This window comes from Leptosomus discolor, chromosome 1, assembly GCF_034619465.1.
Source record: "Leptosomus discolor isolate bLepDis1 chromosome 1, bLepDis1.hap2, whole genome shotgun sequence".
Taxonomy (NCBI): Eukaryota; Metazoa; Chordata; class Aves; order Leptosomiformes; family Leptosomidae; genus Leptosomus; species Leptosomus discolor.
The window spans coordinates 17,796,394-17,822,785 of NC_141391.1; the positions used below are offsets into that span (position 1 = coordinate 17,796,394).

The window sequence follows — 26,392 nt, forward strand, 5'->3', positions numbered from 1 at the left end:
TTCCCACACTCCTCTATGTGTCTTTATCCTGGCAGAACATTCTAAATTGTCACTGTCACACACACACACAAAGATTAACGCATTTAGTCCTCTTTTTAATTTACTAAGGACTCACAATCAATAAAGCAACTCTGCCACTGCTGAATCAATCTGTTTCATGACAGCTTTGCTCCACAGGAGCTGTTTCCAATTACCATTTTCATTTTTACCTATTTTCTTTTTTCTCTTAGATGGCAGAGTCAATAAAGATCAAATTTCCAGCTAGCCCACGGTGCATCATCCAGGGGTTACATTCAAAAAATAAAAACGGCGGATGCTTTAATCTTATACAACTTTTACCTTCTTGCTTTGTACTATGGAAAAAGCGTGTCTCTAGATGTACTGAAAAAACTTAAAAGAAACAAACCGCTAATAATACCTACTTGTGGTTTTAAATAACTTGTCACGACACCAGGTTATTGAAAACAGGGAGCACATGAAGCAGTAAACAGCTTTCAAGGATGGCTAAACATCAAAGCAAAGGGACACCCACATCATGAACTTTGTTCCCGTGGCACAAAATATGAAGAAAGTATGTTTTTCTTAACTCCTCAAGGAATGAGAAGTCTGCACCACCTTTCAGTGCAACTGTACTGCACTTCATGAAAGAGCAGGAGGAGGAAGGAAGTGAATGACTGGTCTATCAAATAAGGCAAAACAGAAGTAATGCAACGGAGCTATAAGGACAGTGTCGATAAGGATTTCACTGCTACAGCGTGAAACAACAACACTGTTTTTCTAAGCCTTGTCACAGATGCAATTTGTATTTGACAGTAATCGACTATCTTAGATGAAACATACTCTAAAGCTAAAAAAAGTACAATGTGGAATGCTTCTCAAGTCTCTGACATTATTTACTGAATTTTCAGAGAGCAAAGACACATTATCAGCCTACATAGCAGTTTCCCACATGTAAAACAGATGAAAAAGAATGTCGGCTTCAAAGACAGATGAGAGGTTTAAAGCCCACACATGCGGCCTGAACAACACAGTGAGGCTCTACACAGAGACAAGAGCCTGCTGGCTTACACAGGACTGAGACCATCAGTTATATACAGCACCTTTCACTGCAAAACCCATGCTAAACTCCAAAATTTGGAATTTGGAAAAATGTTGAATTTTAAGGGGAAAGAGAATGGGACTATCTTCTCAGAACAATCCACGTCATAGAAATTTATTTTATGTAATCTATGCTGATATTGACATCCTATATCACGGTCTCTAGCCATACTTCAGAAAACAAGTGCAACACTGAAAATCACAATGAAATATTTCATTACTGCCTACCTCAAAAATCTCTCAACACATACACAGGCCTCACCCATATCAGATTTATGCCAAAGCATACCATCTCTTGCTACTTAGGCACTATGGTAATAGTAGTCAGATGCTTAATATACTTACTAGGTTTTCTTTCTTGAAAAATTGTATTCAATCCATTCAATGCATTAATATTTTTCTGAATTTTCTGTGTTGTTTTAAGTATCTATACATTTCTTCCTCTTAATTTAAGTCTAGCATATGTATGTTTCTATTTCAATACACAGAGAGTACTTCATTCTTTTCTCTCCGAGGTCTCACCTTGTTATGATTTTCTTGATACTCCCAAGGAGGAGAGTCTATCCACTGAACAGCATACCACTATCTGTCCTAGCTATCACATATGCCATTGACTCCATGATACAAGTTCTCTTGTTGACTGTGTTTACAAGATTCAGAGGACAAGAGCACAAGAAGAGGAAAACTACTACAATTTCCAAGCTAATTCCTGTTGGATGTAGGAGCTTCCAATCCTCTGTAGGCCTTGTTACAGCTAGTTGGAATATACACCGCTCATTTTGTACCTGGAGATGGATCTCTTGAGGTTCACCAACTCCAAGTTACTAGAAGTTATTAGTTGCCCCACTAGCTGGATGCCAGCTCCTCGTGGTGTCCAACAGGGCAGCTGCTCTGCCTAGCCTCAGCAGAGGCTGAGATGCTGGTGTCACTTCTGTAGCATCACACCAACTTGTGATGGCTGCTGTTCCCACACAAAGGTCTTTCCCTGCCGCTACAGATTTTTATGCTTCACTTATACATCTTCTCAAGCTGACTTTTCTTTGTTTTAAAAGCCTCTTTCCAAGGTTACTATTTAACCTCGCTGATTGAACAGCCAGACTAAAAGAAGAACACAACAAATGTAATCCATTAAAGAATATCCATTAAATATGCCAGTTCCCACTATCTCTAAAAGTATCAAGTTTCTTTTCTATGTCAGGATGTTACCTGTGGCCTTTGCAGCTTCCCAGATCATTACCTGTGTTAAAAATCCATGTTGAATACTAGACTCCTACATAAAAACTTGCAATCCCTACAGTAAAAGGCAATGGTTGCATTACCACTGCTTCCCTCTCTCTGCCACCACAGGTATAAATTTCTCCTTTCCAGAAAATGCTGTCCAACCCCATCATACGACCTTGACATCCTTTTGTGAATCCAGAGACAAAGACTCAGTCAAGTTCTCAACAACATCCACTTTATCCAATGTCACCAACATTCCATTTTCATCCTTTAATAAATCGCCTCCCTAGCTCTTAGCTTAAACTGGTTTAGGACACAGAAAGCAAGAGGCTAATGCTGTTAAGTCTTCATTTAATTCCTTTTATTGACTTAGCCTCCTCTGCAACATTTTCTGTTCTTTCAGTAAGATGTCTTCCCTCACATCCATGGGTGCCACTCCACTGACATACAGAAAATCACATCGACCTACACCAGGGCAAAATGTGCCCCAAATGTACAAAATCTCTTATTTTCCTTTCCAAAGGAAAGGAAATGTCCAAGATTTTGTATCACTTCTTCTCTAGTGGAGTAGCACAAGAGGACACTTATGCATCCTGATCCTAGTGGCCTCCAGAGGGCTCAATCTGTTCAAGACATAACAACTGAACATCACAAGAAAGCATCCACACAAAGTTCTGCATCCTGGAATCTCCTCAGACTTCCACTTAATGTATTACTCTATGTCCTGAAAGCAAATAATCCTTATTTACATGTTTAATGCTGTACCAAATGTCTATTGAGAAACCACTGAACAAGTCCTTTCAACACAGATGCAGCTGCTCTGAATGGAGTACAACTTTATATGCAAGTATGATGACATTTACAGGATTCTGGTATGCACATCTGTATATGTAGTGCTGTGGCATATCTCTAATTCTTTCACACATTAAAAACTTGAAGCTCTCAAGATATTTTCAGTATTTCAGTAGAAAAGGAAACACTTTATGCTCAAAAAAAGCATATCACCTTTTTAAATCATTGATCATTTACAAATATCTGTGGAAACACACACTATAATCAGCAATTTCCATGTTACCAAGGTTGGAAATACATGTAGCAGGACTCTCTTCAACTATAGTTTTATTTCCATGCCCCTACCTGTACAGTTATCACCCTGTCATCAACCATTATAACCTTTAATTGCAAGTTTTCTACAACAGAAGCGGTGTAAGGGACTATGAATAGGGCCTCCATGTAACAAACAATAACTGATACAAGACAAACCAGGCCTTGGATGAGTAACATTGCCATACATGGAACAAAACACTTACGGCAATGAGTCATTTCATAGAATCACAGAATGTTAGGGGTTGGAAAGGACCTCAAAAGATCATCTAGTCCATCCCCCCTGCCAGAGCAGGACCACCTAGAGTAGGTCACACAGGAACGCATCCAGGCAGGTTTTGAATGTCTTCAGAGAAGGAGACTCCACAACCTCTCTGGGCAGCCTGTTCCAGTGCTCTGTCACCCTCACAGTGAAAAAGTTTTTCCTTATGTTAATGTAGAACCTCCTGTGCTCCAGCTTGCACCCATTGCCCCTTGTCCTGTCATTGGCCATCACCGAGAAGAGCCCGGCTCCATCCTCCTGACACTCGCCCTTTCCGTATTTATAAACATTAATGAGGTCACTCCTCAGTCTCCCCTTCTCCAAGCTAAAGAGACCCAGCTCCCTCAGCCTTCCATCATAAGGGAGATGTTCCACCCCCTTAACCATCTTTGTGGCTCTGTGCTGGACTCTTTCAAGCAGTTCCCTGTCCTTCTTGAACTGAGGGGCCAGAGGACCTGAAATTCTTATGGTCAGGGTGTACCCTCATACCACGTACTAGTGTGGCACAGACCCACCATCTGTTGTACAACAGCCAAGTCCTTACAGGTTCAGGGTATTTCATGGCATGGGTAAAACATGCTGCATGCTCATTAACCTGTGGCAAACAGTCTTCCCCCACTCTCTACAAAGCACCAGGGCTGTTCATCAGACCTTACTCTCCCCTGCAGGTCTTGTATCGCTGTAGTACGCCCATCCAAGCTAACTATTAACTCACAGGGTGGGTATAGTCAGTTCAGTTCAATATTAACACCTCTATGTTTGGGCATAGGTTTTTAAAAATCCTAACAGGGAACCAAAATCTGTGAAACCAGACATTAGATTTCTGGTTTAGCATGAGCTGAATCACCCTCTAGGCTGAACTGACTCAATCCCCCTCGATTACAGAGGAGCTCAGGCATGCAATGCACATGTTCATACCTACTTGTAAACGCTAAAATTTCAGTGATTTAATCCTGAACTGAATGCCACTGACAACAAGTTTTAAATAAGGCAACCAAGTATGGATTCAGCAGATGCCTCAACTCTGCTTAAAACAGCCCTGCCTTAATAAAAACCTCTTCCTGCATTGTTATCACTATAATCTTGCCCCCTACATACTGAGAAAGTACTATGGAAATAGTCCGGTGCTGAATATCTGTAATTCAAAAGGATGAAATAATGAGTTTACTCAGCCGGAGTTTGAAACCAAGGTCAACTAGCTCTTCTCTCAACTCCATCTAACAACTATCCTCGAGACCATTACAATAACAGAGAACTGCCAGAATACAAGCCATGCAAACTGTGCCTTCCCAAACTAAAGCTTGCATCATATCTCAAAAGAGCTGACAAGACATGGTTTTTAATCTATTGCTATAGAAACTACCATATGGCCTGTTTCTTGTTCCTCTAAATCTTCACTGTAAAAGGGAAACCTACTGAGGAACAAAGATCTGGGCATGGCTTTACAGAAATGGCTTAAATACATAAAGAAAAGTAATTCCTTAGCAGACAAAAGCATATAACTCTCAAAGAAAAACAAAAAAAAACCAAAAAACCCCAAAACCCACACCACCAAAGAACAAATGAAAGCCATCTCTTGGTTAATGATGTCTCCCAGGGCCATAAAGTATAATTCAAAACACAGCATGACACAGAAAGACTTCTTTAAAATCATTTAAAGAAAACAGTTTTATCAACTCACAATTGTTATGTTTCACCCCATGGAAACACCACACATCTGACATATGTATTACTTTAAAGCAGGTAAAACATTCAAAAAGGAAAAACACATTTTCAAGTTTGAATAGGCAGTGTTCCAACACTGCTGATTTTCATCACAAGCAACACCATCTCTTTCTTCCCTCCCTCCATCTGATTCATTAGCCCAATGAGTGTCTTCACACAACACAGCCAAAAGTTATACAAAAGGGCTCTACCAGTGCCTCAGCATCTGGCTCTGAATTTACAATGGCTTCCGTGAACATGCACTGCAGAGACGTACACGGCAACAGAGGAAGAGGAGGAGGGGGAACAAGAACACCTCACAGGGAACTGTGAAGTGTCTAGTTTTCACTGCTTTCAGCTGCACCATCAACCTTGGTTCCTTCCAACCATTCTGCTGTTGCACCAGCAAACAGACCAGAGCCGGTATACCTGCATTGCCCCTGCACTGCACCAACAGGCTGCCTGTCTACTTGCTTCTCTGCTAAGAGCACACCTCTCCCCCTGCCTTGGATCAGAATCTTTCTGTCAAGAGTATCAGCATCGCAGGTTTGACAGCTCTGGCTCCAGCACACTTCTAACTGCACTAAATTGCCAGATCCTCAGTGAAAATTTCCAGAGTCAACTCTACTGAAACAAGAGCTCTGCTGAGAAACTCCTCCTGAAATACTCAACACAGCTGGAAAGAAAAACAGAAACAGAACATTGCAGTATGCAAAATGCTCAGATTTGTAAAGATAGTACAAATGCAGACAGACTTCAAACCCCATTTGCTACACTTACTGGTATTACAAAAGTTTAGTTCAAAGCCAACAGAGACAATACACCACAGCAGGAGCTTAACAAGTTAGGCTTGTTTCTTTGCTTATAGATTACTTATGACTATTATTATTGACTGACTACTTGTCATTTCTACATGAAATTTGCCACAGTCTTAAAATAGGCTACTATGACAATAGAAATGACATCACTGGCTAATGAAATTAGATTTCTTTATTGAATTCCAGAACTGAAATACAGATGAAATGCAACAGCTAAAGATAACGACTTTCTAATGCCCTAGAGTTCAGCCTGTTTGCTGTTAATTTGTGGCAGACACCAGGATTCCATTTCATGCATCAACTACTGATTTTCTAAAAGTAACATGACGAATAGAAATAAATCCCACTAATTAACCTCTCACAGAAATTCAAAATTCTTTAAAAAAATAAAGAAATTAGTAATTACACAAACAATACAGAGTTTTCTATAAAAAACCCCTGTATTTCAAGAATGACAATCCAAAACCTGACTCAAATAATTACAGCTGTAAAGACATTAATTGAAATGTAAATTTAAATGCTGCTAACTTTCTTATATTATAATGATTACATTTTTCACAGGAATAAACAGCAACTTCATATTTGAACTGTTAATTCATCTCACCACCACTGAAAAGTAGTTTATGTATCATAGAGAAGGGTATATGAGGGAGTGAAGTGGAACAAGAGAAAAAAAAAGGGTTTAGTTTAAATAGAGCAGTGTTGTGCATCATAATTTTTTTTTTTTTTTCAGATTTTTACCTACCTACATATTTCCTACCACATGAAAACCAATTAGAAATCTCTAGCAATAGCAAGACACCTTTTACAGAGTACATTTGCTTCCACTGAAAAATTCAGTATCTGTATTTGTGTGTCACAGTAAAGCCATAACAGCCAGACGTCTGAGAATTGGAAATGAAACGATGCTGCCTCAGCATACAAAATGAGCACACTACAGAAAGAGCAAATAGCCTGGAGACAACAGGTTCTGTTCAAATAGAATCAAGTTGGTAAAGGAATTATGCAGAAGTTTTCCTTCATTATTTAGCAGCTATGACCACAGTCAGAAAATCGTAAGCCCTACTGCAGACTTCAAAGTTTTAGAAAGTGTTTCACTCACAGTAGGACTTTGGTGTGATTATGAGAAAACTGGTGCGATTATGAGAAAACTAACTGGAACTATACGACGTTTTTCAGAGCACCTCTGTATTTTTCTATGTGATATTGAGTAGATTTCACTTTCAAATTCCTCCTAATTGCAATTTCTTTTGTCTGTCTTTCCACATTCACCTAGGATGCACTGCTGATACAACTGCCCAGACGAGGTCAGGAGAGAAGAACGTTGTTCCCACATCCCCTTCTCAACACCAACGACTGAAAGAAAACACAGGATGCTAAAAAGAGCAACTAACTGACTGGGAAGAAAGCAAAGTGGTACAAATCAGGGGGAGCCACAGCTCTGCCTTCCCTCTCAGCAGCCAAAATAATGGACCACATGCAAGAAACATAAAACTGCTACCCAGAATGGAGTAAGGCAGCTTCCCACTCTAGCAGCAGAAATGTCTCAGCAAGCCACAGCATGTTCTGCAGATCAGAGATCCCACAGCAATCAAACCACAGGCTGTTCCTCCTTCCTCAGCACTGAAGTAGGATTCTAGCCAATTTAGGACTTATTAGGCCTTGCACAGTGGGAAACAGCTTTATGGAAAGGAACAGCAGATGACAAGTTTCTTTCTTATGTGGAGAGGAAGGCAGGATGGTATGAATCCAACAAAAGGGAGACAGGAGACAAAGCTTTGTAGAGCTTTTTGCCCAGCATTGGCCCACTGGTAGTAAATGTCAGACCTCAGAGACTCACCACAGGGATAACTCATACAAAAAGGCACCTGGAAATTACAATGTCTCACCAATATGAAAGGGGAGAATTTTTTTTTTTTTTTTTTTTTTTTTTTTTTTTTTTTTTTTACACACAAAATTTTAAAATACAGGTTCTGTCATAGCTTAGCTTTCATTTTGTTCCTCCCAAGTAGCTGAGGAGGTAGCGGAGAAGGTAAGATCTCCATGCTGCTGTCTCATTTCTCAACAAATTACTGCCACACAGCTTCTAGAGAAATAATACAAGTATCATTGTTTTGGGGGCAATTCTGTCTGAATGCTCTTCTTGTAGCATCTCAGTGAAAATCAAGATTGGTTAGCAGATTCCAACAGCACTTGAGAAACAAATGGTTGTCTGCATTAGTTGCACACAGTGGGTGCCTTGCTGTTGTTACCTTTGGCTGAAACAGGAATTAGCCTATAAACAACCAAGGCTATAGGAGGCAGTAATTAGGTATTGCAGGACAGATTCCACTAGACTCACTCGAACAAACTTCTGAACATCAGATTAAAATTAACATCTTCCATTTGAGTTAAGAGATATTTTGGTTCTGCCAATCCAATCTCTTTTTAAATACTGATCACTATTACTACTATTTCACCCACTAGAATCATCCTACTAGCATGAACAGAGGAAAAACTTTGGTATAGCCACTACTGGAGTAATTCCTTAAATAGGCAAGACACTTTCTGCCTTCTCTTTAAAGAAAAATAAAGCAATGTAAACAGTAAATTAAACTGAATCAGCAACTAACCAAGATAAGCAAAATAAGAGCGGGACCACAAAGTTAACACAACAATGTCCAGCGCCTGCCCTCCTTGTTAGAGCTCATACAAAACATGAAATAGGTGCTAACCATCAAAGGCTGGGTACAATCTAGCCTTTCTAAAGGCTTCTGAAAATCTCTCAAGCAGCTATTACACAAACAGCTGCTGCTATAGCAGCTACAGGTTTGTTAACCAAGGCAAATTAGAAATAGATCAACAGAGAAGAATCAAAAGTGCTGGAAAAATGGTCAGTTACCAGCCGGAGAGATGAGTAATAGCAGTGTCCCTCATTCTATCAGTCCTAGGATGACCATCAGTCATACATATTTCAACAGGACTGGTGGAATTTTAGTTTGTAACGTTGCTCTGCTTTCAAGGCTTAAGAGAGTCACAGCTTTTCTTTATAGATCAAGGCACTTAGTATCTGCAGGCTAAGACATGACGAATATGCGTTCAGATGAACACAAGCTAGGCAGAGATCAAGCATGATCCACACACAGCCCCACTGTTTAACCCTGAGCCACAAAGCGGACTCAAAACCCTGAAGCTTCCCATTTGCAGACATGAGGTCAGCGGCCCAGTCACAGCATCACAGCAGTTCTCAGTGTTTACACCAGCCTCCTGCCAGGTGAAGGTACAAGGATAGGAAGCAGAGTAAGGCTCTCAAGGAGGAAAAGCAGGAGCTAAGGAGAACAAAATGACAAGCCTGGGCCTTCCACATCAGAGCTGCATATTAGGAAAATGGGACAGAACAACATAAATCATACTATGGTGCCAACACAACACACCCTTCAGGAAAACTATGACTGCGCTTCACCCTCTGGCCCGGGGCAGTGGGCACTGGGCAGTGGCAATTGGGCAGAACCGGGCAGAGCTGATGAGGACGCACTGCAGGGTGTCACTACCTGTTTATTGGGAGTAAGATCTGCAGCCAGGAAAACTCTTTTATGGGTTGGATGCGCACATAGCACTACTCAGCTCATTATAGAAATGCTACCTCTGTATTTCTAAAATTCTAATGAATCAAGGCTTACATGACAGCATGTAAAATGGCAAATTAGGAAAAGTGGAAAAACAGAAATCTCAATATTGATCAAGCTCCCGCTGCAAACCTGCAAAAGGAAATTTGTCACAGTCTTTAACTAGGATTTTTGAGACAGCTGCAAACTTGGCCACGCTCCTAAGATGAAATACCGTAAGATTACATATCTTTAGAGACACCAAATGGAGGCACTGAAAATAACACCTAACTCAAAACCAGAAAATTCTCAACAGAAAGGACTGTTTCCCTGTTTTGCAGTACTGTGTTCAAATTCATGGACACAGGACATATGATTTGCCACTAAGCTTAATAAAAATGACTGAACTAAACTTACCCCATTGCCTTTCTTCTCCTACTATGACAACTTCTGGATTAAAGAAAGTTGTATTCAGTAATACAACGCTGAAATTGATATTCAATAATGTTTTCAGTGTATCAGCTCTTATAAAGAAAGGGTGAACGTGGTAATTTATAAAATGCCATTACAAGCCCACGGGACATTCTGGAAGTCTCACTTTATTCTGCAGTTTCTCCAGGAGATGCCAAAGCAATGTGTCAGACACACAGAAGTGATTAGCCCGAGACCCTCACTTTTACTGGAGTATTACAGGACAGGAAACATCATGTCTCACTGCTTTGCCCTCAAACCATTTACTGGTTTGTATAAGCTAGGCAGAAGTACAAAGTAATAGTGAGTTTCTCCTCCTTCAAACCAAGTTTAATCTGTATTGTAAACTCCGCAAAATACAATGTATTGCACTAACTAGACCATCTGAACACAAGAAAACAGGGGGGTTTTGCTGTGATGGAGGTCAAACACTGGAACAGGTGGCCCGGAGAGGTTCTGGAACCTCCACCTGCAGAAATATTAGAAACACAACTGGACACAGTCTTGGACAACCTGCTTTAGCTGACCCTGCTTGAGCATGGGCTTTGGACTAGATGACATCAAGAGGTCCCTTCCAACCTAAACAATTCTGTGGTTCTGTGAAGATGATATAAGAAGTTTGAGAACCTATGCTGATAACTAAGGTGCCAGGCTAGGAAGGCATTTGTGTTTAGTCCCCTGCTCTGCCACAGACTTCTTTTTCATAAACCAAAGCCTTTATTTTTGTTACTAGTACCTGCCTAACTCAGATCCTGGAAGGACAAGCACACAAATAATCAAAAGAAAAGCTCTTCCTGTGACTTGGTAATAAACTATATGAGGCATTCTCCTTTCTTTTCTCTCTGAAGTATCTGGTTAACCAACTTCTGAAATCAGATACAGAACCAGCTGGGCTGCAAGGTTATTTCTTTATGGCACTTTTTATTTAAATGTGTGCATTTACTGTTGAGGAGAATAAAGGACAGACAAGATATACAACTTTGGTTATGTATATTTTCCATTACATTGCAGCCTAATTTATTCAGTTGAAAAAAATAGTCACACTACAGAGACGAGAACAGACAGGTACCAAATTTTGCTGCTGTATACACAACTCCAATTATTTAATATCAGAGTGTGTAAATTTTGTACATGGTGGGCTTTAATGGGAATAGAGTAGGGGGCTTCACACTTTAAATAGCTAACTCACACATTACTGCAACTGATATTTACATTTTTAAATCAGATGAAGAGCTAAGTGCACAAAAATATATTAAGAAATCATAATAACTTGTAAAAGTACCAGAAAGAAAAGCCATTAAATAATGCATCATTTTATGGGCCACTGGCTTGTTTTACCACACATGTGCTTTCACTGTCTGCACCTGAAAAGTGCATTAGTGGCCCATTAGGAAAAGGCACTGAAACTTGGGAGTTATCTAACAGACTGTATCCAATGTCTATGCCTGAAATATCTAGAAATGGCCCAAGTCTGGCTAGTTCCCTGATTGAAATTCACACATTCCAATTTTTAAAAGCATCATAACGCTCCAGGCAGTCCACTTCCCAGAAAGGTTTGTATTTCTCAAGTGATTAAAATCACTCTGCTTCCGGCCATCTCATGAGACCATCACAAAGGTGTGCTGTAATACAATCATCAAGAAATGCACTGCCTATGGTGCCTCATCAATGAAGTAACAGACCATCTGTACCAGAATCTGCCTTTTAATTGAAATGGAAAGGGTAAGAAAGCCTGGGGCTGCAGACTGAAGCAGAATATGTGAAATTACAGCACCAATATAGTTTTTATAAGGTAAACGAAAGTAACTTTGTTTTTCTTTACAAGATCAACATAGGAACAGCTGTAAGTTGGGGTCATCTACTGTTGCTGTGCTGCTCTGAATACACAGCATGTATTAGAAAAATTAAACTTAGGATGGATAAACTGCAAAGAAGACCAATTAGAGCTCTTCTCCTAGAGAAACTGCATGAAAGAAGTGGACCTACAGCATGGAGGTGTTGGCAATGTTAAAGACAACGTTGCCGTTGAACAGAGGAGAATTACCTCTCAGAGGGCTAAGTGCAGAAGCCACATGAGGAAGTAGGCCCTAGATTGGGAGATTCCAAAACAAAAGTAGTAAGAACTCCACCGCCACGGCGCACACCACCCTCACAGGTGTTCCTACTCCAGAGTGGATGCTTTTGTGAATGGTGGACAAATACATCCATGGTCAGGCTAGAAGGACTGGCAAGACCAACATCCCATTTTCAAGCCACCAAGACACAGATGTGCCACTGCCACATGTTAACGAAAAACCTGTCCTTCCTTAGACTCACCCCTAGTCCCAGGAGCAACACATCCAACAATCTGCACGTAAAGAGGAAGTTGATGCCAAAGCCCAGACTAAAGATTCAAAAAATGTCAGTGCTCAGAATATCTAGCCATGTTCCTTTCTCTACCTAAAGAGTAAGACAAACTAAGAGCAATAATCAAAGTTGTTGTTTTGTAACAGCTGAATGCTATCAGTAATACAGGTATAACTCTATAAGCAAACACATCTGTGCCATCTGCACATCACTGCCAGAAGAAAACAAGTAGCAATTAGATCATTCTCCTACAGCATTCATAGCTTTTCAATGGAAAGATTCAGAAGTCAAACCTTTATTACCCACTGCAATAACTTGTTCTTAGCCTTGTTAAGCTTCTAGTTATCCATTACCACGGGAATACGCAGCAATACACGTAACTCTCCAACACAAAAAGCCCAAGGCAGCAACGGAAGCAGGCCTTGCAGATGTGCAGAATACATTCTGAAGAAACGCATAGGAAGATGGGAAGGTGTGGTGGGTTGACCCCGGCTGCATGCCAAGTGCCCACCAAAGCTGCTCAATCACCCCCCCTCCTCAACTGGACAGGGGAAAGAAAACACAACAAAAGGCTCGTAGGTCAAGATAAGGACAGGGAGATCACTCACCAAGTACCGTCACGGGCAAAACAGACTTGACTGGGGGAAATTAATTTAATTTATTACAATCAAATCAGAGTAAGATAATAAGAAATGTTAAAACTAGATCTTAAAAAACACCTTCCCCCCATCCCTCTCTTCTTCCCAGGCTTAACTTCACTCCCTATTTTCTCTATTTCCTCTCTGCCAGCAGCACAGGGGACAGGCAATGGGGGGTTGCGGTCACTTCACAACACATTGTTTCTGCCACTCCTTCCTCTTCAGGGAGAGGACTCCTCATACTCTTCCTCTGCTCCAGTGTGGGGTCCCTCTCACAGAAGACATTCCTCCACAAACTTCTCCAACGTGAGTCCTTCCCATAGGATGCAGCTCTTCGTGAACTGCTGCAGCATGGGTCCCTTCTACAGGGTGCAGTTCTTCAGGAACAGATTGCTCCAGCGTGGGTTCCCTGTGAGGTCACAAGTCCTGCCAGCAAACCTGCTCCAACATGGGCTCCTCTCTCCACAAGACCTCAGGTCCTGTCAGGAGACTGCTTCAGCATGGGCTTCCCATGGGGTCATAGCCTCCTTCGGGCACCCGCCTGCTTTAGCATGGGGTCCTGCACAGGCTGCAGGTGGGTATCTGCTCCACCATTAACCTCCATGGGCTGCAGGAGGACAACATGCCTCATCGTGGTCTTCACCACAGGTTGCAGGGGAATCTCTGCTCCAGTGCCTGGAGCACCCCTCTCCCTCCTTTTTCACTGACCTTGGTGTCTGCAGAGTTGTTTCTCTCACATAGTCTCACTCCTCTCTCTCACTGGAATTGCCGTTGCATAGTTTTAGGTTTTCCCCTCCTTCTTAAATGTGTTATCCCAGAGGCACTACTACTGTCACTGATGGGCTTGGCCTTGGCCAGCAGTGGGTCCATCTTGGAGCTGGCTGACATTGGCTGTATCAGGCACAGGAGAAGCTTCTAGCAGCTTCCCACAGAAGCCACTCCTGTAGCTCCCCCACTATCGAAACCTTGCCACACAAACCCAACACAGAAGGCCAAGAAGCAAAGACTGGCTGCATTAGTGCTTAAGACAGAAGATAACACTAAATTTGTAAACCGTGAATGGGCACAGATGCAGCAGAGGAATCCAAACAGAGTGAAAGTAAAGATACCAATTAGAGCACTGAGACTAGATCATATGGACTGTTTTCAGCCCCACTCTATATATGCTGCATGATTTTGTGCTAGTTCACTGTTCTTCCATTTCCCTTCCCACTCTTTGTCTACATCATCTGTGTATGACGGAAGCTCATGAGATCAAAGCCTATCTCTGCCTGCACCACGACTGGCTCAGTAAGGTTCAGACTTTGACTGGACGTTCTACAATTAATACACCTACATTAGCCTACTTAAACATACTGAATATAAAAATAATGGGAAGCTTATGCAGACCAGAGGGAACAGGGGATGACACAGGGGAAAATGGAAGTAGAAACATAATCGAGAGGGATACATTTTCTAAGATGAATATAAAATGAAGGAAGGTCAATGAGAGCTGGATGCTAAGACTTAAAAATAGAGTATCACTGGCAAATCATTCAATGACAACACCTCGTTGCAGTAACTTACTGAATTGGCATATCACACTACCTTACATGCTTGCTATTAAACTCAGAGTGTGAAAAGACACTGTGGAAAATCAAATTAACTTATATTAAACAACATAAAAAATGAAACTTCAGTAAAGCATCATCAAAACACATACAAAGTTTACCTCAGCTCCTAAACTGAGAGAGATTATTTCATTCTCAAAAGCGGAATGTGTATCAATATGAGGAGGAATTCCTGCATAAGAAAAAACCAAAAAAGTCAGTATAATAATAATAGAGTGCTAACTCTGTTAGTAAGCTCTGTTTCCATGGATGTCCATAGAGAAAACTAGGATGTACAGCTGAACAAACAAAACATATCATAAATAAGGGAGCTGCCTTCCAAAAGAATTCAAGACAATCGTCTGAGTTACATGCCCAGATTACATGCACACAGTTAACATGTGTGTCCTGTATAATCAGTGGAAACATTTAATAGACAGTTCAGGGCACCCAAAGGCCTCGTTCACCCTGTGAAGTCTCCAAATACTCTCCTTGCTGCAGAGAGCACATGAAATCACTATGCTCTCCTCTCAGGCAGTTTAGCAAGTAACACTAACAGTTATGCTATGTTAGGTGATTTTGGGCCTTAGCTCATTCATGGTTATGTATTTCTCCCTCACTCTCTTCACAGAGAAGGAGTCATCCCAAACACTCCCTCTATTGCTAGCAAATGACTGTGCTAAGGGTTTCAGCTCCAGAATTACGACCTACTACCACAAACACAGGCACTGCCAGGGTCAAACCCTGTCTCTGCTTTGCAGTTCCCACACGCCATTGCTAGGCTACTCCCCAGGTAGTACATCTGTTGGTGTGTGTATCAGTAAAAACACATAGTTGAGAACTGCCAGACACAGAGCAATTTCTTTTTTTTTAAATTTTTCTTTCAGATCTGCTAATTGAAATGAACCTGCCATTCCTCGCAGCTCATGCCACACATTTGAACACCAAGTGCTGAAACAGCAGTGCAGCACAGCAAGATCTCACTGCATGGTGGGGAACTGTAGTCAGCAGTGGAGCAAGGACAGCAGACAGCTTGGGAGAACTGCAACTACATCTTCCTTTGACACCAAAGCAGGCCCAGACAGATAAAACTTCTATGTGATCCAAACCAAAACAGCTCTATTTGCTTATTAAAAACTCCATCCACATTGATTTTGGACAGTATTGAATTCCTGAGCTGAAAACGTTTTTTTCCTAACAGTGTCAGTCAGCCCTATAAAGCACCCTTATTATATGCTAGATTTTACCTCCAGATGTAAATACTCTGAATCCCATTACTTTCAGTGAAAGCAATACAAAAGTTTTATGAGGTCAACATTTAATCTGATAGAAAATCAGCGAGACTTGAAAATCAAGGGGACATATCTCTTTGTGTTTGCTCACAACTTTGCCTCAGTATAAAGCACCGAAACGCGCTGAAGTCAGTGCAATTCCTGTGCAACAGAACATCAACTGCTCTCTTCAGCATCACCCAGACAATTCAATCAAGACCACACTGACCTACCTCCCTGCTGTTTATACTCCATATAGGCAGCACATAGTAAGAGACAGTCACCTAAGCATTCAAAAGTGGATGGTAACTTTAAAATATAAATCTACAACTTTAAACATTATTAGGACCCTGAATGAAAAAATGCCCTCAAAAAGGAATTCATTTAATGTGCCTTAAGTGTGGCCCCTACAGCTTAGATACCCAAAGTCATCAGTCACTTTTTGAAATCTCAAGTGTAATTTCCAGTGAAAACCTGGCTTGAAACACAGATACTAAAGGTATTAATCTGACTGCACTCTGTGCTCATTCACATCCTAACAACTCACACTTAAAGGGTATTTTGCTTTGGGTTGCTTTTTTTTTTAAAAAAAAAAAAGTTTCTATTCTTGACAGAAATATACAATTCTACCTAATCTCCTCCTATGTCCCAGACAGAAGTACATGACTGTATCAGTTTAACAGATTGTCAGATACATAAATGAACAGGATCAGCTTTTCAGACCCTTGTTTGCGGACACTATATCAGCTGTCAGGCATTAATTCTGACAGAAAAGCTGTTGTCCTTTCTTCCTAAGGACAATGAAATATCCACTCTAGAAAGCAAGCCAGATACTTAGCCTTGATGATTGACCTTAGCAAAAAGCACAGCACATGACTTATTCCCTAGAGGTGTGATTAGAAGCAATGTTCCCTTCAGATGTCTCCAGTTTGGGAAAGATTACAGAAACAGAGTAATTCCTTATTCCTCAGACAAGAAAACACTGCTTGCATCATACTTAAGAGTCCATATATTACATATATTAACGTCATATCATACATACTAACAGCAGAAGCTATTTCCTGATGACTGTATGCACAGTACAGAAAGCAAGAAGAGTTGAGAGTGAAAAAACGCACTTGACTACAAAACCAAATATGACTGTTTATTCCTGTATCTTTCTACAGTTAGTTTCTGTGTTATGGCCTTGGACTCCGAAACAACATCAATTTCCGTAACAGTCATATTAAAAACTGTACTTCTAAACACAAGCTCCCAGGTTCAGAAACCAGTATGCAGACTTCAGTTTTGATTCAAAGCATTTCTGGTCACAGAAGAAACACACTGAGCAGTGCTTAAATCCTGTCCCTATACCATGTCACATTTAGATGCTACTCTCATCTGATTTTCAGTTAAACTGGGCTGGGATAGAGTTAATTTTCTTATTAAACTGTCTTTATCTCAACCCATGAGTTTTCTCACTTTTCTCTTTCTGATTCTCTCCCCTACCTCAATGAGGGGGAGTGAGCAAGAGACAACTAAGCTCCACATGGACAATCAGGGTTAAACCACAACGTAAGGCAAAGAGCTCAAAATTTTTGAAGGACAGATAAACTCACCTTGTCCGGGTTCATACTGATTTACAGTCAGTTGATCAGGTTTATGTTTGATATATCCCTGCTTCAAGCACTTCTCCAAAAACAGGTCACAAAATTCAGGAAGACCTAGTTACAGAAACAAAATTGTAAGCAAGACAGAATAGCTTTCTACATTTTTATCCTTTCTTTTTACAATACATATAATAACTGGACAAAATACATAGAAATATCTTTGTAGCTATGCCAGTCCATCTTTCATAATGGTCAGTCTGCATCTGCTGTAACACACACATCGGAATTGGGGGGCTCATCTGCAAGACTGATATATTTATCACATCTCACAATTAGAAAGGTCGTTCCTCCAAGGCCTCCACATTCAGAAGCGGATCACTCCTTACAAATGCAAACTGTACTATTTCTACACACAAATAAAAGCATATCAAATCAGAGGCAAAATTTACACCAACTACAGTAAAAAAGTTGCAGTCAAGAAGCAAAATTATTATGCAGAAAGTCAGAAGCTGTGCAGAGAGCTCTCTAAAAAACTTGCCCCCTAAAAATCTGTTACTGAATTAGATTAAATATCACCAAAAAAATCTGCTGAAGTTAAACTGTCTTGAAACAGGAATGAAAGTTACAGTCCTTCACTGAATCTTTGGTTTGCTATTTTACCTGAGGACTTCATCGTAAAATTCTGTTGGAGGCAACACCCATAGACATTTTAGTAATAGCTTTTCCATGAACCTATTGATTTTTATTTTTAATTGTTCTCCCCCAATGAAGTGTTTATGCTTTTCTCACACCTAAAATAGTCTAGCTGTAAGACTAGAATACAGCTCAAATACAAATGCTTTTATGATTATATACCTTCACTGTGAAAACCACAATGTAACCAGAATCCTTCTGTTGGAAGCTACATCCACCCCAGTACACATGCATCACCTTAAACACCTTCAAGCTTTACAGGAATTTAACTCCCCTATTTCACTATTTTTAAATCTAAGACTATAAGATGACTCACTCGTTTTGCTCTGACTCACAGCTCTCGACTCCAAATAAGAGTTATTCAAACCTTCTCAAAATTGCTTTCAGTCCAAAAGAAATTTTATTTTGGTGTGCATCCAACAAGCTTCAAGCTAGTCAAGACAAATATACACAGCAACATACGTCACAACTCCTAAACAAATTAATATGTCACTTGTAACACATAATTGTTTTGCAAAATAAAAGCTAAAAAGCAATGGTAATTACAATCCCAAAAGCCTTATTTGACTGGACCTCAACAAAGGGAAGCAATCCTGGCTGCAAGTGATTAGAAAACAAGCTTCAAACACCGACAGTAATTTGGAATGACCTCATCAAAGGTGTGTGCTTAAGGTTCAGTGAAGGCTCTCCTTTTTTTAGGATCCCACCTTTCCTTTAATTAGAATCTCACATTCATATCTCAGTGAAGCTTAAAGGCTTTATATAATGGTTCAAACATCAGTGCAAAATAAGTCTGATTTAAAAGGAAAGTTCTCACCTCCAGGTACAGGTTTGTCTTTATCAACGTTGTTGTTATCATAGCAAAACTCATATCCAAAATGTTTTACTCTTCTATGCTTTAAAGTCTTCTGGGCTGTAAAACCATACAAGTTTAAAGTAAAATTATACTACATAAAACATTATAGGCAATTTGCTATGCTTCCCTATTCCATCTGACCTGTTAAACCTAAACATTCTTTAATTGACAGTTAAAACAATTTATGTGACCTTTGTCCTTCAAGGCACACACTTCTGCCCTACTATCTTTTGTCTTTCATCAAGCATCACATTCACTGCTGTTGGAAGTTAAACTGATGGTGGCTTTGTATATGCAAGAAGTGGAAAGCACCAATTTTCTTGAGCCACATTTAATGCACTTTTATTCTTGCCCTGATCTCTGAACTTGATTAATATCTTATGGATACAGCAGGATCCTTCACTCTCACCAAGTTACATGTTAGCTAAGATCAATATAATCCTTTGTGTTGTTCCAAGGAACAAAATTGACACAGAAACTTTGAAATGAATTCCAAGAACAATTCATTTATTAAGACATTTAACTCCACAGAGCTCAACTGAAAGCAAAAAGCATCCAGAATGTGTGTCTTACTGACTTCTTTTTTATTTAAAAGAAGACATAGCTCCTCAGTTGGACAACAAATTACAAATTGCAAAGGTAACCTTCACAGAACGGTCTTGTGCTTGGCATAAGACACCTAAAAAAGACTCTAGCTGTTTCTGGATGCAGGAATATTATTCAAGTAAACCCACACCAGAATATCAATTCAGAGCACTTGCCCCCAGGAGTTTATCACTTGCAATATAAGATCCAATTTCTAAAATGCCAAGAATAAATACACAATGATTTCAAACAATACATTTACCAAGATGTAGACTTCTTGTAAACTGAAACTGTAGGAAAAACCAGCATAAAAGTATGGGAGGTCTGGATTTCTATGCCCACCATTTCGAGTATCTTCATCTCCTATCCAGTCAATACTTTCCAACATCTTCCTTTCTTCCTCTGGAGAAACAATCTTTTCAATGACCATTAGGCCTGGAGGCAAGCTGGTAGGAAAAGCATTCTGCCAGAAAACTAGGGTGTATGGAAAAAGAGAATATTGTCACTGCTTACAGAAAACAAAACCATGTGTTCCCTATAGGGATATGTACTGTGTACAAGAACATAGTATAGCTGTAGAAATATTTACTTTAATGGTACAATGGAGCCCTCACTGGAGTCTTACTTGGTGAATGAATGATCTCTTTCTGGCATGACAAAACAGGATAAGGCCCAAGTCTTGCATCACGCAAAGCACTTCCTAAAAATTTCACTGCATAATACCAACACGACTCCACACTATTCAAATGCAAAACCACTTGTGATTTTCCTGTCAAAATAATGGTAAAAAGAATTTCCCAATCACTTCAGGATTCTACCTGCATTTCATTTTTATTTTCTAGAAGTTTAGTGATTTACCAAATTTACTGTCTGTCCAGAGAAGCCATGTCGAATCAAGTACAGAGGAGTATAATGCAATACCTAGGTGAACACAAAATGTTGGTGCTGTAGAAGACATTCACTTTGCTATCCTAATAGCTCAAAAAAAGCTATTTGATAGCAGAATTTATAGACCAACACCACAACCCCTTTTCATTGGACACTATAAAAACTCACAGAAAGAGCAGAAGTTCTTGTACTAAACAGCTTATAGTCAGCCATAAAAAAAAAAATCTGGAGAGAAGGGGGAAAAAAAAGTCAGAAATCTTACTGTGTGTACTTTCCTTCTTGGATCTGAGATAAGAGATTGCAAGACTAAGGTCACACCAGAAATCCGACAAACTGTCCAGAGGTCTCCTGGGTCCCAATTTAGCTCCTTAATCACAAAAATCTTTATGTGCAGTATTGAATTGTCTGGAAACTTAACTAAATCCTTCTTCCTTTTGCCTCCAAGTAAAGGAGTTCAAATTAGAGTACCCTATCATGAGATACAAGCAGCAAAGAATATTTTATGTCCCGAATCTTAGATTCTGTCTTTCATATTCTCTGTCTACTTACAAAGACCAGTGTGTTTTTAGCTATATTTACAACCCAGGAAGCAAAAGCAAAGGAAAGCAGTGTGCAGGAAGTTGGATACATAGGAGAGCAGAAAAATTATACCTTTTTCCACAAAATTCATATACAGAACAATGTTTTGGCCAAAGTCTTCCAGTGTTACTACTTTTCCATTAAGGGCATCAAAGGCTTTCTTGGCTTCTTCTGTTGTCCCATATTTCACAAATGAATATGGTTTATTCGGTGGCATTAAGAGTGTTTCCACCAATCCATATTCTTCCACTATCCTCAGCAGCTGGTGTCTACTCATCCCGTTACCGAGACCAGCATTGGCAATAACCAGGCTCTAATTGAAGAGGAATTAAAAAAATTGAGAATTAGTGATTATTGTTGGTTCATTTAAAACTAACTCTCTATCAACAGAACAGCTCTATAAAGAAAAAATTAAGCCCATGAGTAGTCTTTTATATATTGCACACAAGATATTTACATTTCAATGAGCTTGGTATATGAAGCTAAGGCAACCTTTGTTTGCCCAGCGCTTATTCTGGAAGAAAGGCTTGCAACCTCTATCAGAGATACCTCCTCAGTTAATGCATGTAGTCACTATTACAAGAGCACTTAAGCTTCAAACTGGGACATGTGCGTCAAACGTACTGCAGGCAAACAATGACAGCAGCACACAATTTTGGAGTTTTCTAAAATGGAATTTTTCCAGAGACCTGTTACCACTAACAAAAACAAACAGAAAAACCTTTGAAGACCATGATTTTTTTTTTTTTTTTAGTAAAGGTTTTCTCATCTTTGCTAAGGAGTCTCTCCAAGTATAGACATATTGATATTACCAGTCCCACTTCATGTCCCCCATACATCACATTCACCAAAAAAAGCAGCCTCTAGAAAAAGAGCGTCTAGTTCAGCTCCAGCACTCTTATCTGAAAACTCTCCCTCTTGTTTTTATAAACAAAAGGGATTTATGTCCCATCCTTAGTTAACACAGATTACTTCATACACAATGCCTAATTGCTTAATTCTACGCTTTCATAGTGATTTATGTCCAAAATGATCAAGGAGTATGCAGATTGAATCATAGAATAGTTTGGGTTGGAAGGGACCTTTAAAGGTCATCTAGTTCAACCCCTCTGCAGTGATCAGGTTGCCCAAAGCCCCATCCAACCCAACCTTGAGTGTTTCCAGGGATGGGGCTTATACCACCTCCCTGGGCAACCTGTGCCAGTGTTTCACTACTCTGATTGTAAAATATTTTTTCCTTATATCTAGCCTAAATTTACCCTCTTTCAGTTCAAAATCATTACTCCTTGTCCTAGCACAACAGTCACCATCTTTCCTATAAGCCCCCTTTAAGTACCGAAAGGCTGCAACAAGGTCTCCCCAGAGCCTTCTCTTCTCCAAGCTGAACAACCCCAACTCTCCCAGCCTGTCCTCACAGGGGAGGTGCTCCAGGCCCCTGATCACTTTTGTGACCCTCCTCTGGACTCACTCCAACAGGTCCATGTCTTTCCTGTGCTGAGGACCCAGAGCTGGACACAGCACTGCAGGCGAGGCCTCAGCAGAGCAGAGGGGCAGAACCACCCCTCTCAACCTGCTGGCCATGCTTCTTTTGATGCAGCCCAGGATGCAACTGGCTTTCTGGGCTGTGAGCGCACATTGACAGCTCACATCCAGCTTTTCATCCACCCACATCCCCAAGTCCTTCTCCGCAGGGCTGCTCTCAACCCCTTCACTCCCCAACCTCTATTGATACCAGGGATTGCCTCGATCCAGGTGCAGGACCTTGCACTTGGCCTTGTTGAACCTCATCAGGTTCACAAGGGCCCACTTCTCAAGCTTGTCCAGGTCCCTCTGGATGGCATCCCATCCCTCAGGCGTGTCAACCACACCACTCAGCTTGATGCCATCTGCAAACCTGCTGAGGGTGCACTTGATCCCACTGTCTGTGTCACTGATGAAGATATTACAGTACTGGTCCCAATATGGACCCCTGAGGGACACCACTTGTCACCAGTCTCCATTTGGACACTGAGCCATTGACCATGACTCTCTGGATGTGAACATCCAACCCATTCCTCACCCACCGAACACCTGACCCATCAAATCCATATGTCTCCAATTTAGAGAGAAGGATGTTGTGGGGACTGATGCTGGTTTGCCAAATATTAAACAACAAAACAGAACTTTTCAAAGGACTGTTATTCAAGAAATATTATTTGAAAATACATGGACCTTTTCAAAATAAATTAGCAAGTTATTTTGACATCTAAATAGCTACATGCCATAACTGGATGCTCAATCTAATCATGGTGGTTGAAAGAAGTTTAAGTAAGTCTCTTTCTAAGGCCAAGGGAGAATGCAGTCTTAAAAGTTTTGATTGAGCTCCGATGACTCCAAACAGCTAGCAACAATTTACTCAGGCTGCCTCCATGTAGTAACTTTCCAGAAAGCTTTCAGATAATCTTTTCCTTAAAGTCTATAAATGTTATATGACCTTTTCTGAAGGCAGCTGGTAAAGTGTTCAATTGCTTCAAATGATAGCATTTCACTTCTCTAAAAGACAGGAAATCAGGTTTAAAACTGAAGGATTATTAAAAAAGAAAAATGTTATACAGTGAGTACTGCTGTTAACACTTGCTCTTGGCACTGCATCAGGCTGTCCATTACTGATCACATTTTTCAAAGGTGACCACATTATTAATTATTGTTATTTTCTAGAATGTTATTAATAGATAGGCCCATGTGTGTAGAGGAAACATAGAGATTAAAGCCAGTGCTTTTACTGACTGTAGGCACTTCATCTATAACAACTGTCACTACACAACAGCAGCATGTAAAGCCACAGATCATGTTCTCCTGACTGAGCAACTTCAACATCAGACTTTTGCACAAAGCCCAAAAGCATTTTCCATATTTTTGACACAAGTTTATGACTAGCACTATGATTTTGTTTCATACATCATCTATCCAAATATTCTGTCATCGATGAGGATCTTGCTAGACCCCAAAATTACTCTTTGATAGATTAGATGGATAATTTGGGATTTGGGACAGCGTGGAGGGGAACATGTCCCAGATGACGGACCCATTTCCAAGCAACACTAGAAAAACACAGTCCCTGCGCCAAAGAGCTTACAATATGCACAAGATTGCTGGGTCATTTTAGTACATGTCCATGTGGTGTGAAATCTGAGTGAAGACTAAGCCAAATTTTGTTACAAAAAATAAATATCTAACTGATGTTTCCATATTTGAATGGGAAGAATTTGCAGGATCAAGATGAACAAGGCTAGAGTAAACGATACTGCTCTACAGTGTTTCAAGCCATTAGCATCTCCCCACAACCGACAGAGGGAAATTGCAAACTCTCTAACTTCTGCCCATTCTGTCTGCAAGTTCCTGTCACTTACGTTTTGCTACACCAGCATCTGTGAGGTCTCCCTCTGATCTGCTGTAACCCTCTACTGTGGCAGAAAACTACAAATCAAAAAGCCAAGTACTTTTCTGTTGGCTTAGGGAATAAAGTAGCTTACGGTGAAGTCCAACGAGCATCACAAGAAAGCAGAATTTCCTCCTAATCCTGTCTGCTTCTGTGCAAGGGAAGAGAAAGTTGCCCCCTTTTCAATTGACTGCAAGTCAGTCAATCAGTTCAGTTCTCACAGAGCCAGTCTACAGCAATTCAGATGAAGAAAACAACGTGGAAAAAGATTTCTAAGATAGACATGTTTTTAACAGGGAGTTTAGATGAGACGAGTTTTACTTGATAGAGAAGTATAGAGGAAAGAAAGATACAAAACCTAAAAGTCAGAGAAGAAAAGAAATCACACAGAGGAAGAGAAGAAAAGTTTATCTACTTCAATAAGGTAACATTTCCCATGCTTCATCCTCGTCCACAACCCAAGGAACTACTGTTTCAGATTAAAAAAAAAAAAAAAAAAAACACAACAAAAAAAAACACCACCCCACCTTATCCAAAGGCCATCAAAGTCTCCACAGACATTAAACTGCCGTACAGTTCTGCTTTGAAATCAGAGGCACAGAAAACCCTCCAGCTCAGAAGTGCATTTTGGAGGAGAACTACACTTTAGACAAAGCATATGTGAGAACAGAACACAGATAAGCAGCATTTTCACACTACCATCAAAATCAGAACTACCAGTCACCTGTGTGGCATAGGAGACGCACTCAATGCCCTCATGTCTCATCAACATATGCTGAGCTCTGACCTGCTTCCTCAATACTTTCTTCTTCATTTTATGGACTTTCAAGTGATCTTCACTGGTTTTAACTTCCATGCTGGTGATCTAGGAAGTAGAAGTAACAACACACAGTAAGTGTCCTGCTTGAAAAATTAAATAATTCAGTCTGTTCTAGAGAGGTAGCCTCTCCATCTCACATGACATCTCTAGGATAGCAATAGGACTTTAGATAATTCCAGATTTTACAAATTATTTGGGGCTGACAAAACTGAGTCTGCAATGTACATTCTTCCTCAGTCAATAGTGTGGTTTTCCCCATCTCTGAGGTTCTGTTATTAAAATCTCTTTTATTAAGAGGTTCCCCCCCAAAACAAAGGCTTTATAAGACTGTCATGATGCTAGATATCATTTTCCAGTTTTCCTCTTCACTCCTTTATTTGCAGTATCACTATACCCATTTGCAGTTTTTAACCTGCCTGCCCCTCCTGTTTTCACATAGCAATTCCAGTTAATTTCCTTCTTTCTACAGTCTTTGCAGAGTAGAACAAGAGAAAAAAATATATGTGTAACTGCCATGAGACTTGTATTGCCTTAGTTTCTAAGTTATTAATGCCTCACTGAATGCTTGAGTTGGAGATGAACTGTTCCCATTTGACTCCTTTTTCCCAACTGCCACTTTCAAGTGAATATGACATTTGGCAAAAATTGATTTTTGAGTAGAAAAATGTGTTCAATACTTAGATGTCCAAGAACTAGCAACCACGATGCTCCACACATCATTCAGCAAATCTCCCAAGGCCAAACTTTACAGAAACCCCATGCGAGCCACAAGAAGGAACAGAAAACTGTGCACACATATTAACTATTAATTTAGTGGCAACACAGCATTTACTTACCAGTGAGTTACTTAAAAGTCAC

General features: G+C 40.2%; 1 protein-coding gene across 3 annotated transcripts in view; it reads right to left on the reverse strand.

Moving 5' to 3' along the window:
• ALKBH8 (alkB homolog 8, tRNA methyltransferase) overlaps positions 1–26,392 on the reverse strand; it is a 55,558-nt gene that overhangs the window by 21,329 nt on the left and 7,837 nt on the right. For 2 of the 3 annotated variants that reach the window (XM_086481781.1, XM_086481779.1), the window contains exons 2-7: positions 25,439–25,579; positions 21,369–21,609; positions 20,172–20,303; positions 19,206–19,301; positions 17,705–17,809; positions 14,958–15,028 (exon numbers count right to left, since the gene is read on the reverse strand). In XM_086481781.1, coding sequence (XP_086337907.1) covers positions 14,958–15,028; positions 17,705–17,809; positions 19,206–19,301; positions 20,172–20,303; positions 21,369–21,609; positions 25,439–25,570 — 777 coding nt within the window. In that variant the 5' untranslated portion in view covers positions 25,571–25,579. The remainder of the gene's footprint in view (positions 1–14,957; positions 15,029–17,704; positions 17,810–19,205; positions 19,302–20,171; positions 20,304–21,368; positions 21,610–25,438; positions 25,580–26,392) is intronic. The other variant, XM_086481780.1, reaches the window with a different exon arrangement.